At 46.8% G+C, this 13,547-nt stretch overlaps 1 protein-coding gene across 1 annotated transcript in view; it reads left to right on the top strand.

Annotated features, from left to right (window-relative positions):
- The first annotated feature begins 4,388 nt into the window (after positions 1–4,388).
- dgat2 (diacylglycerol O-acyltransferase 2) overlaps positions 4,389–13,547 on the top strand; it is a 47,801-nt gene continuing 38,642 nt past the window's right edge. The window contains exon 1 of the mRNA XM_055637556.1: positions 4,389–4,627. Within this exon, the coding sequence (XP_055493531.1) occupies positions 4,588–4,627 (40 nt within the window). The 5' untranslated portion in view covers positions 4,389–4,587. The remainder of the gene's footprint in view (positions 4,628–13,547) is intronic.

Raw genomic sequence — 13,547 nt, forward strand, 5'->3', positions numbered from 1 at the left:
ATGACGAACAGACTTGATGGGCCGAATGGCCTAATTCTGCTCCTAGAATTTATGAATTTATGAAAACTGGCATGAGGGTTAAGTTGAGTTGATGCGGAGGTAATATTTCTATGCACAGTTAAATCCACATTTATAATCACAGGTCGATTTAAGAATAAGGGGGTGTGCCATTTAGGACTGAGATGAGGAAAAACCTTTTCACACAGAGATTCAAGATTCAAGATTCAAGAGAATTTATTGTCATGTGTCCCTGATAGGACAATGAAATTCTTGCTTTGCTTCAGCACACCAGAACAGAGTAGGCATGACTACAGAACAGATCAGCGTGTCCATATACGAGAGTTGTGAATCTGCGGAATTCTCTGCCAGAGAAGGTAGTGGAGGCCAATTCACTGGATGTATTCAAGAGAGAGTTAGATTTAGCTCTTTGGGCTAACGGAATCAAGGGATATTGGGCGAAAGCAGGAATGGGGTTGATAATTTTGGATGATCAGCCATGATCGTATTGAATGGTGGTGCTGCCTCGAAGGGCCGAATGGCCTACTCCTGCACCTATTTTCTATGTTTCCATGAACCAAGCCAATGCAGCTGCTCACGGTATGGGCTTGTTCAGAGCTAACTTGTTTCTGATTCTTTTATGTGCGACTTAATTGGGAAAGGGGGAGATGCAGCGAGACCTGGGTGTCATGGTACACCAGTCATTGAAGGTAGGCATGCAGGTACAGCAGGCAGTGAAGAAAGCGAATGGTATGTTAGCTTTCATTGCAAAAAGGATTTGAGTATAGGAGCAGGGAGGTTCTACTGCAGTTGTACAGGGTCTTGGTGAGACCACACCTGGAGTATTGCGTACAGTTTTGGTCTCCAAATCTGAGGAAGGATATTATTGCCATAGAGGGAGTGCAGAGACGGTTCACCAGACTGATCCCTGGGATGTCAGGACTGTCTTATGAAGAAAGACTGGATAGACTTGGTTTATACTCTCTAGAATTTAGGAGATTGAGAGGGGATCTTATAGAAACTCACAAAATTCTTAAGGGGTTGGACAGGCTAGATGCAGGAAGGTTGTTCCCGATGTTAGGGAAGTCCAGGACAAGGGGTCAAAGCTTAAGGATAAAGGGGAAATCCTTTAAAACCGAGATGAGAAGAACTTTTTCACACAGAGAGTGGTGAATCTCTGGAACTCTCTGCCACAGAGGGTAGTTGAGGCCAGTTCATTGGCTATATTTAAGAGGGAGTTAGATGTGGCCCTTGTGGCTAAGGGGATCAGGGGGTATGGAGAGAAGGCAGGTACGGGATACTGAGTTGGATGATCAGCCATGATCATATTGAATGGCAGTGCAGGCTCGAAGGGCCGAATGGCCTACTCCTGCACCTAATTTCTATGTTTCTATGTCTATGTTTCTAAGAACGAACTGCAGATGCTGGAAAAATCGAACGTAGACAAAAATGCTGGAGCAACTCAGCGGGTGAGGCAGCATCTATGGAGCGAAGCCTTTTCCTTTGCTCCATAAATGTTGCCTCACCCGCTGAGTTTCTCCAGCATTTTTGTCTACCTTTATGCGCTGCTGTGAGTGTTTAGTCTAGTTTAGAGATACGGCGCGGAAACAGGCCCTTCGGCCCACCGGGTCCGTGCCGACCAGCGAGCCCCGCACGTTAACACTATTCCACACACACAAGAGACATTTACATTTAACCTACAAACCTGGAGTGTGGGAGGATCCCGGAGAAAGCCTCACGCAGGTCACGGAGAGAACGTACAAACTCCGCACATGTGAGCACCCGTGGTCAGGATCGAACCCGGGTCTCCGTCGCTGCCTTGGCTGCAAGGCGGCGACTCTACCGCTGTGCCACCGTGACCACCCCACATTATGGCCCGCATTAAGAACTGTAACAAGCCGAGCATGTGAGAAGCAGTGCTCTGCCCACAGCTGAGTCATGAGGGGGGAAAGGATGGAAATCAACATTTTCTGGTTGGGCTCAGACACACTGGATGCTTTGCCTCGCAGCCAAAGTTCAGTAGCAGCATCCTTGCTGAGGAAACACTCGCAGAATGGAGAGGGGAGCGGCGGGGCAGAGAGGTAAGAGGCAAAGTCTGTGGAATTCTCTGCCTCAGGGGGCGGTGGAGGCCGGTTCTCTGGATACTTTCAAGAGAGAGCTAGATAGGGCTCTTAAAGATAGCGGAGTCAGGGGAGAAGGCAGGAACGGGGTACTGATTGCGGATGATGAGCCATGATCGCAATGAATGGCGGTGCTGGCTCGAAGGGGCAAATGGCCTACTCCTGCACCTATTGCATTTCGTTGTCTCTGTACTGTACACTGACAATGACAATTAAAATTGAATCTGAATTGAATCTGAATCTGAATCTGAATCTGATTGTCTATTGTCAGTTGTCTATTGTCTAAGTTCTGTTCCACACTGCAAAGCAGGCCATTCAGCCCATCAGCGGGTGAGTTTAGTCTGAGTTTAGTCTATTTTATTGTCACCTGTATCACGGTACAGGGGGAAGCTTGTTGTTGCATGCTAACCAGTCAGCGGAAAGACAATGCATGATTACAATCCAGCCGCCCACAGCGTATACGATACATGATGAAGGGAATAATGTGAATAAAGTTTGGTTCAAGATGTGTCCCGTAGAATCTGATCAAAGATGGTCCGAGGGTTCCGAGGGGCTCCAAAGAGGTAGGGAGTAATTCAGCATTGCTCACGCTCATAAAGGCTGCCAACATCATCAAAGACCCACACCATCATGGCCTCACGCTCATCTCTCCATTGCCATCGGGTAGAAGGTACAGGAGCTTGAAATCTGCAGCAACCAGGTTCAGAAATAGCTGCTTCCCCACAGCCAAACACAACTTGAACAAAACTCTGAACCATAACAGCCTATTGCACTTTATCTGGTTATTTATTGTGTGTATTTATATGGTCTATGGTCTATCGACACACTGAACTTTTATCTCCTGTTCTGTATTATGTTTACATATTGTGTTGTGCTGCAGCAAGCAAGAATTTCATTGCCCTATCTGGTACACATGACAATAAACTCTCTTGACTCTTGACTTGGTTGTGGTGGGATGGTTCAATTTCCTGATAATGGCCGGGAAGAAACTGTCGCTGAATCTGGAGGTGTGCGTGTGTTTTCACACTTCTGTACCTCTTGCCCGATGGGAGAGGGGAGAAGAGGGAGTGGCCGGGGGTGTGACTGGTCCTTGATGATGTTGCTGGCCTTGCCGAGGCAGGGTGAGGTGTGGATGGAGTCGGTGGAAGGGAGGTTGGTTTGTGCGACGGTCTGGGCTGCGTCCACAATTCTTGTGTTCGTGGACTGAACTTTGGTCTTTCCCAGACCAAATCTCTGGAGAGAAGGAATAGGTGACTTTTTTGGGGGTCGAGACCCTTCTTCGGACTAAGAGTCAGGGAGGGAGGACACTGGAGGTATGGGAAGGTACAGAACAAAGCAGAGCCTGCATCGATGTCTTGGGAAAGGTGGAGCCCACAATGGTCCGTTGTTGGCAGCTCCTCTATTCGACAATAACTCTATGACTATGTGTGTCTCCTTTGTTGTTATAAAGACTGCAAAATGCAAAATGTAAACAATATGCACTTGCACAGAGTGTGTGGGAAGGAACTGCAGATGCCAGTTTACAGCAAAGACAGACACAAAATGCTGGATTAAATTTTAAAACTTTATATATATATATAACTTTATATATATATATGTATATATATATATACACACACTGAACTTTTTTTGTCTCTAGTTATAACTTTATATATATATATATGTATATATATATATATACACACACTGAACTTTTTTTGTCTCTAGTTTTCCATATCATACTATGATTCCATATTGTATTGTGCTGCAGCAAGTAAGAATTTCATTCTTTCTATCTGGGGCACTTGACAATAAAACTTGACTTGATCAGGGAATAACGTTCAGTGCAAGGAGTGCGATCAAGGACTACGACTCTTGACTCTCTGACCCCTTGTTGCTTGAGGTCCACAGGACTTGAGAAGATGGTTCAATGTACCTTTGACACAGCCACCTACACCACGTGGCCTCTGCTCCCAAAGGCAGAGGGGGAAGGCGGGGCGCTAGGACCATGCCATTCCAGCCCCAGGGGAGAAAAAGTTAGGAGTTGTGAAAAAAGTTTTTGTGACTTTTGCAACCGCTTTTTTGCCACTCCAGCTCGGTCGCAGAGGATGGGGGAGGGGGGTGGAATTCCGATTCACTGCACCTTCAAAAACACAATGCAAATCTGGAGAAAGTCACTCCAGTTCTTTTGTGTTTATCTGCTTTTGACTGAGTTTAGAAATAATAGCACCCTCCCCCCCCCCCCTCCAGTGTGAATGAGATCCCCGGACTATTAAAGGTCTGGTCTGTCTCTCTCCAGCTGCGCTTGTCCCGTCCACACTGATCTCTGCGGAGCCTCTGCTCTTTTAAGTGGTGCAAATACACACATACATGCGATTTGCAACATTCAAACGACTGGGCGCCCGACCTTTCTCTGATTTAAAAACAAAAGAAAAAAGTGTGTGTGTGTAGCTCTAGAGGAGAGAAAAATCCCAAGGATAGCCAGGAGGATATGAGGACCATCATTGCAGCCCATTCTGGAGTGCTGAGAGGTAAGTTAGTCATTTGTACAATGGATGTTAGACTCAAACCCCCTTGCCACCCCCTCCAACACCCACTCCCTAGAGCTCTAGCGCAGTCTTGAAGCAGTTAATGCAAGCTCCCCCGGCAATACAAACGTTTCTAGACCTCATTATTATCAGTATAAATACTGATAAATCTGTATGTGGACAAAAATGCTGTATGTAGACACAAATGCTGGAGAAACTCAGCGGGTCAGGCAGCATCTATGGAGAGAAAGAATCGGTGACATTTCGGGTCGAGACCCTTCTTCAGACAAATCGGTATTAATTTTATCATTAATGTTTTATTATTATTAATGTTTAGTGTTTTTTGAGTCATTTGTAACTGTCACTGTATGACATGTTGTTACTTGTGGGCAGAGCACCAAGGCAAATTCCTTGTATGTGAATACTTGGCCAGCAAACCTACTTACTTAACAGTTCGGATAAATCTGTAACGACAGTTTTAATGGACTGTGCGTGTGATTTCTGGTTGGTAAAGGGTGTCGGGGGTGGTGAGGTGAAGGCAGGAGAATGGGGTTGAGAGAGGAAAAGTGCTCCTACATCACGTCAGGTTCAACGCCCTTCAGAAGGATGGAAGAACTGGAATTTAGAAGGATGAGAGGGTATCTTATTGAAACATATAAAATTCTTATGGGATTGGATAAAGCTCTTGGGGCTAACGGAATCAAGTGGTAAGGGGAGAAGGCAGGAACGGGGTACTGATTGGGGATGATCAGCTATGATCGTATTGAATGGTGGTGTTGGTTCGAAGGACCGAATGGCCTACTCCCTGCACCTATTTTCTATGTCTGAGAAACAGAATATAGATCAGCCATAATTGAAGTAGACAATAGACAACAGACAATAGGTGCAGGAATAGGCCAATCGGCCCTTTGAGCCAGCACTGCCATTCAATGTGATCATGGCTGATCATCCCCAATCAGTACCCCGTTCCTGCCCTCTCCCCATATCCCCTGACTCTGCTATTTTTAAGAACCCCATCTAGCTCTCTCTTGAAAGCATCCAGAGAACCAGCCTCCATGGCCCTCTTGAGGCAGAGAATTCCACAGGCGTGATGGGCCGAATGGCCTAATTCTAACCCTACAACTTATGAACTTATTTTTATTTTCTTGGTGCAATTGACTCTAGCACAAAGTTTGCATCTGGCTTTGGCGATCGAGGTTTCTGTTCAGTTTAGATTATTGCCACGTGTACTGAGGTACAGTGAAACGCCTTTATATATCACTAACCAGTCAGCAGAAAGACAGTACATGATTACAATCGAGCCATTCGCAGTGTCCAATCAAAGGTAGTCCGATGGTCTCCAATGATGTAAATAGTAGTTTGGAACTGCACATACACACATATACACATACACACATACTCAATAAATAAACAAAAATAGTGCAATAATAATAATAGACTGTTGTAGTTCAGAGCTTATTTGTTGTCGTGTTTCATAACCTGATGGCTGTGGGGAAGCAGCTGTTCCTGAACCTGGACATTACAGTTTTCAGGCTCCTGTACCTTATTTCCGATGGCAGTGGTGACGTGAGTGTGTGGCCAGGATGGTGTGGGTCTCTGACGATGCTTGCAGCCTTTTTGAGGCAGCGACTTCGATAGATCCCTTCGACGGTGGGGAGGTCAGAGGCTGTGATGGACTGGGCAGTGGTCACAACTTATTGCATTCTTTTCCGTTCCTGGACGTCCAAGTTACCGAACAAGGGCACGATGCAACCAGTCAGTATGCTCTCTACTGTACACCATATTAGAAACATCGAAAATAGGTGCAGGAGGAGGCCATTCGGCCCTTCGAGCCAGCACCGCCATTCATTGTGATCATGGCTGATCGTCCCCTGTCAATAACCCGTGCCTGCCTTCTCCCCATGTCCCTTGACTCCACCAGCACCTAGAGCTCTATCTAACTCTCTCTTAAATCCATCCAGTGATTTGGCCTCCACTGCCCTCTGTGGCAGGGAATTCCACAAATTCACAACTCTCTGGGTGAAAAAGTATTTTCTCACCAAAGTCCTAAATGGCCTCCTATTTATTCTTAGACTGTGTGGCCCCTGGTTCTGGACTCGCCCAACATTGGGAACATTTTTCCTGCATCTGTCCAGTCCTTTTATAATTTTATATGTTTCCATAAGATCCACCTCATCCTTCTAAACTCCAGTGAATACAAGCCTAGTCTTTTCAATCTTTCCTCATTTTGCACTCTGTATCTTCCCGTTTGCTCTACCTATGGCACTTGAGTTTGCTTTATTGTGTTTATGTGTAGTATTATCTGATCTGCTTGGATAGCCTGCAGAATAAAGCTTTGTACTATATCTCAGGTACATATGGCTGTAATAGCCTAAACCTGGGCTTAATAACTGTGAAACATAGAGACTTAGAAAATAGCTGCAGGAATCGGCCCCTTCGAGCCAGCACCGCCATTCAATATGATAATGGCTGATCGTCTAAAATCAGTACCCCGTTCTTGCTTTCTCCCCATATCCCTTGATTCCGTTAGCCCTAAGAGCTCTATCTAACTCTCTCTTGAAAACATCATGTGAATCGGCCTCCACTGCCTTCTGTGGCAGAGAATTCGACAGATTCACAACTCTCTGGGTGAAAAGATTTTTCCTCATCTCAGTCCTAAATGGCCTACCCCTTATTCTTAAACTGTGTGACCTCTGGTTCTGGTCTCTCCCAACATTAGGAACATTTTTTCCTGCTTCTAGCTTGTCCAATCCCTTAAGAATTTTATGTTTCTATAAGATCCGTCTAAATTCCAGTGAATATGAGCCCAGTTGATCCATTCTTGCATCATATGTCAGTCCCGCCATCCCGGAAATTAACCTGGCGAACCTACGCTGCACTCCCTCAATAGCAAGAACGTCTTTCCTCAAATTAGGAGACCAAAACTGCATGTAATACTCCTGGTTCAGCCCTGTACAACTGCAGTAGGACCTCCTTGCACTTAAACTCAAATCCTCTCGCTGTGAAGGCCAACATGCCATTTGCTTTCTTCACTGCCTGCTGTACCTGCATGTGTACTTTCAGAGTGAGTTTACTCTAGCTATTATCACTTGAGTTTGGCTTGAGTTTAGATGCAACTTGGAGTCCACAGAGTCCATGTTGACTATCAATTACCTGTCAACGTTACTTCTATGTCGACCCACTGACTACACATTCGAGGCAATTTTACAGAGGGCCAATTAACCTACAAAACCTGCACGCCTGTGGGATGTGGCTGGAACACCCATGCAGTCTGAGGGAGAACATGCAAACTCCACGCAGACCGCACCCGCGTTCAGGATTGAATGTTCTAGAAATGGAGGAACATGCAGGAAATGTGTTCCCGATGTTGGGGGAGTCCAGAACCAGGGGCCACACTTTAAGAATAAGGGGTAAGCCATTTAGAACGGAGACGAGGAAACACTTTTTCACACAGGGAGTCGTGAGTCTGTGGAATTCTCTGCCTAGGAGGGCGGTGGAGGCCGGTTCCCTGGATACTTTCAAGAGAGAGCTAGATAGGGCTCTTAAAGGTAGCGGAGTCAGGGGATATGGGGAGAAGGCAGGAACGGGGTACTGATTGGGGATGATCAGCCGTGATCACATTGAATGGCGGTGCTGGCTCGAAGGGCCGAATGGCCTACTCCTGCACCTATTGTCTATTGTCGACAACAAACTAAAAACACATATTTGGGTGGTCACGGTGGCGCAGTGGTAGAGTTGCTGCCTTACAGCAAATGCAGCGCCGGAGACCAGGGTTCAACCCCGACCATGGCTGCTGTCTGTGCGGAGTTTGCATGCTCTCCCTGCGACCTGCGTGTTTTTTGTCTGGAGATCTTCAGTTTCCTCTCGCACTCCAAAGACGTGCAGGTTTGTCGGCTAATTGGTTTGGTGAATGTAAAACTTGTCCCCGGTGCGTGTCGGGTAGCATTAGTGCGCGGGGATCGCTGGTCGGCGCGGACCCGGTGAGCCGAAGGGCCTGTTTCCGTGCTGCAAGTCTAACCTAATAAACTGAACTATAGAAGGAAAAGATGAAGACAGGCCGGTGGCGAGGCAGCATTGGTCTAATTGTCGGGTAAACTGGCGATGAAATAATAAAATTCTGGCAGCAGCATCTAGTCACAGAGATAAAGTATAATAAACAAAATATCATAAATTAATAACCCCAATATTGTTTCAAAGTCCTTAGTCCTTAGTTCAATCAAAAACACTTGTATCCATCCCTCCCCCTTCCCAGTTCCCCGACCAGTCTGACTGGCCTCCTGATTACATTTTATTTGTGTCTGCTTCGGCGTCACCTTCTCATGGCTAACATTATTCTATTCTACATTATCCTTGTTTCTCACCCTCTTTGATGTCTCATTTTCACACCGTACCCTTCCTTATCTTTGTACTGTACACTCTGGAGTTTAGAAGGATGAGAGAGGGGTTCTTAATGCAATGTATAAGATTATTAAGGGTTTGGACACGCTAGAGGCGTTCCCGATGTTGGGGGAGTCCAGAACCAGGGGCCACACAGTTTAAGAGTAAGGGGTAAGCCATTTAGAAGGGAGATGAGGAAACACTTTTTCATGCAGAGAGTTGTGAGTCTGAGGAATTCTCTGCCTCAGAGGGCGGTGGAGGCTGGAGAATTCAGAGTATTGTGTACAGTTTTAGTCTCCTAATTTGAGAAGGACATCCTTGTGATTGAGGCAGTGCAGCGTAGGTTCACGAGATTGATCCCTGGGATGGCGGGACTGTCATATGAGGAAAGATTGAAAAGACTAGGCTTGTATTCACTGGAGTTTAGAAGGATGAGGGGAGATCTTATGGAAACTTATAAAATTATAAAAGGACTGGACAAGCTGGATGCAGGAAAAATGTTCCCAATGTTGGGCGAGTCCAGAACCAGGGGCCACACAGTCTTAGAATAAAGGGGAGGTCATTTAAGACTGAGGTGAGAAAAAACTTTTTCACCCAGCGAGTTGTGAATTTATGGAATTCCCTGCCACAGAGGGCAGTGGAGGCCAAGTCACTGGATGGATTTAAGAGAGAGTTAGATAGCACTCTAGGGGTTAAGGAATCAAAGGATATGGGGAGAAGGCAGGCACGGGTTATTGATTGTGGACGATCAGCCATGATCACAATGAATGGCGGTGCTGGCTCGAAGGGCCGAATGGTCTACTCCTGCACCTATTTTCTATGTTTCTAAGTTTCTCTGGATGCTTTCAAGAGAGAGCTAGATAGGGCTCTTAAATATAGCGGAGTCAGGGGATATGGGGAGAAGGCAGGAACGGGGTACTGATTGGGGATGATCAGCCATGATCACAATGAATGGCGGTGCTGGCTCGAAGGGCCGAATGGCCTATTCCTGCACCTATTGCCTATTGACAGCTAGTAGTTCATATGTGGTTAGTGTGGCGTTGTGTTTAAAAACTCTGCTCCATTTAGAGATCCAGCATTGAAACAGGAATTAACTTTACATAGGAGGAGCGGGTGACACAAATATAAGGAAGGTAGACAAAAGTGCTGGAGAAACTCAGCGGGTGAGGCAGCATCTATGGACAGAAGGAATAGGCGACGTTTTGGGTCAGAACCCTTCTACAGGCTGATGTGGGGGGGGGTGTGGGAAAAAGAAAGGAAGAAGTCAATAGGCTTGTGCGAGAGCTGGGAAGAGGAGGGGAAGGAAGGAGAAAGCAAGGACCAAAGATTTTAGAGCAGAGCAATAGACAATAGGTGCAGGGATAGGCCATTCGGCCCTTTGAGCCAGCACCGCCATTCAATGTGATCATGGCTGATCACCCCCAATCAGTACCCCGTTCCTGCCTTCTCCCCATATCCCCTGACTCCGCTATCTTTAAGAGCCCTATCTAGCCCTCTTGAAAGCATCCAGAGAACCGGCCTCCACCTGAGGCAGAGAATTGCGCAGACTCACAACTCTCTGTGAGGAAAAAGTGTTTCCTCATCTCCGTTCTGAATGGTAAGCCGTTTAAGAAACATTTGGACAGGTACATGGATAGGACAGGTTTGGAGGGATATGGACCAAGCGCAGGCAGGTGGGAGTAGTGTAGATGGGGCATATTAGCCGGTGTGGGCAAGTTGGGCCGAAGGTCCACGCTGAATGACTCTGTCTGTAACTCGTGCTGTCTGTCACCATTGGCTACATGTTTAAGGTGAGGAGCTTTGGAGGGGCTCAGAGAATGCATCAATCTTTGAACCACATGCTGGGTGTGAGTGATATAGTTGTTTACTGTCATCGTGTGTGCCTGAGATAAAGTGGAAAGCTTTTGTTTGCATGCTTTTCAATCTAATCTGATAGTATTAATAAATCAGATATTAGTTACAAACAAGCCAAACTCGAGCACAGCAGGTAGCGCTAAGAGAGGGCAATACAGAGCGTGAAATAGTTACGAAGGAACTGCAGATGCTGGAAAATCGGAGACAAAAATGCTGGAGAAACTCAGCGGGTGAGGCAGCATCTATGGAGCGAAGGAAATAGGCGATGTTTTGCTTCGAGACTCTTCTTCAGACTGGAGACAGTGGGCTGAGGGAGAACTGGGAAGGGGAGGAGAAAGCAGGAACTACTTGAAATTGGAGGTCGATGTTCATACCGCTGGGGTGTAAACTACCCAAGTGAAATATGAGGTGCTGTTCCTCCAGCACAGAATATAGTTCTCAGCATTGCAGCATAGCAGTGGTGCACCGGTAGAGATGCTGCCTCACAGCGCCAGAGACCCAGATTCGATCCTGACCACGGGTGCTGTCTGTACATAGAAACATAGAAAATAGGTACAGGAGGAGGCCATTCAGCCCTTCGAGCCTGCACCACCATTCATTGTGATCATGGCTGATCGTCCCCTATCAATAACCCGTGCCTGCCTTCTCCCTATATCCCTCGACTCCACTAGCCCCTAGAGCTCTATCTAAGGCTCTCTCTTAAATCCATCCAGTGATTTGGCCTCCACTGCCCTCTGTTCATTTGGCAGGGAATTCCACAAATTCACAACTCTCTGGGTGAAAAAGATTTTTTCTCACCTCAGTCTTAAATGACCCCCTTTATTCTAAGACTGTGGCCCCTGGTTCTGGACTCACCCAACATTGGGAACATTTTTTCCTGCATCTAGCTGGTCAAACTCTCCCTCCTAAGCCCATTATCCTGCCTTCTTCCCATAACCTCAGACACCCGTACTAATCAAGAACCTATCCATCTCTGCCTTAGAAATATCCACTGACTTGGCCTCCACAGCCCTCCGTGGCGATGAATTCCACAGATTCACCACCCTCTGACTAAAGAAATTCCTCCTCATCACATTATTCACTGTTATTCCTTAATTCCGAGGCTGCGGCCCTCTGGTCCGAGACTCTCCCACTGGTGGAAACATCCTCTCCACATCCGCACTCTATCCAGGCCTCCCAGTGGAACGGCCTAGTTCTGTGCTGTGCTTTCCAATCCAATCCCCAGTCGCGGTTCCCTTGGCAACAGTTTGATCCCGTGAAATAAAAATCTGCTAACTTGTTGTAATCTGTGTCACTGAACCTGACCCCCTTCCAGTGCAAGTTAATAATTCCACCTCTCCACACACACTAGAAGCATTAAAATATGGAGCTACATGTAAAACATGATTCTTTTTCCTGGGCCTCCTCCATGGCCAGAGAGAGTCCCACCGCAAATTGGAGGAGCAGCACCTCATATTCCGCTTGGGTAGTTTACACCCCAGCGGTATGAACATTGACCTCCAATTTCAGGTAGTCCCTGCTTTCTCCCTCCTTCCCCTCCCCTTCCCAGCTCTCCCACTGTCTCCGCCTCTTCCTTTCTTCTTCCCGCCCCCCCCACATCAGTCTGATGAAGGGTCCCGACCTGAAACGTCACCTAATCCTTCGCTCCATAGATGCTGCCTCACCCGCTGAGTTTCTCCAGCATTTTTGTCTGCCTTTTCACCCCAGGGTCCTCATGCATAAACACAGGAGGAGGCCCTTTGGCCCATTGTGTCCATGCTAGCTCGTACTCCAATCCTAATTCTCCTGCTATTCTTCCTTCTCGCCCATGCTTCCCACTTTTCCTCTCTGATTCCATCACTTAGCCAACATACTATAGAGGCTTTGCTTTGCCATTTGATCCAGCAGGCAATTTACCATAGGAAGCATGTTATCGGGATGCATCACAGCACGGTTTGGGAACAACTCCATCCAAGACCCGCAGGAGATTGCAGCAAATTGTGGACGCAGCCCAGACCATCGCACAAACCAACCTCCCTTCCATTGACTCCATCTACACCTCACGCTGCCTCGGCAAGGCCAGCAGCATCACCAAAGGACTAGTCTCACCCCCGGCCACTCCCTCTTCCCCCCTCTCCCGTCGGGCCAAGAGATACAGAAGTGTGAAAACGCGCACACACACCTCCAGAATCGGGATCAGTTTCTTCCCAGTTGTAATAAGAGATGGGAGTAGAATTAGGCCATTCGGCCCATCAAGTCTACTCTGCCATTCAATCATGGCTGGTCTAACTCTCCCTCCTAACCCCATTCTCCCTGCCTTCTCCCCATAACCACTGACATCTGGCTAATCAAGAATCTGTCTATCTCTGCCTTAAAAATATGCACTGACTTGGCCTCCACAGCCGTCTGCGGCAAAGAATTCCCCATTCGCCACCATCTGACTATATAAAAAAAAATAAATAAAAAAAAAATGTCTCCCCATCTCCTTCCTAAATGAATGTCCTTTAATTCTGAGTCAGAATAAAATACATGATTACAATCGCACCGTTACAGTGTTTAGATACATATAACCATATAACCATATAACAATTACAGCACGGAAACAGGCCATCTTGACCCTTCTAGTCCGTGCCGAACATGTACTCTCCCCTAGTCCCATCTACCTGCACTCAGACCATAACCCTCCATTCCTTTCCCGTCCATATAACTATCC

Source organism: Leucoraja erinacea, chromosome 6 (assembly GCF_028641065.1).
Source record: "Leucoraja erinacea ecotype New England chromosome 6, Leri_hhj_1, whole genome shotgun sequence".
Taxonomy (NCBI): domain Eukaryota; kingdom Metazoa; phylum Chordata; class Chondrichthyes; order Rajiformes; family Rajidae; genus Leucoraja; species Leucoraja erinaceus.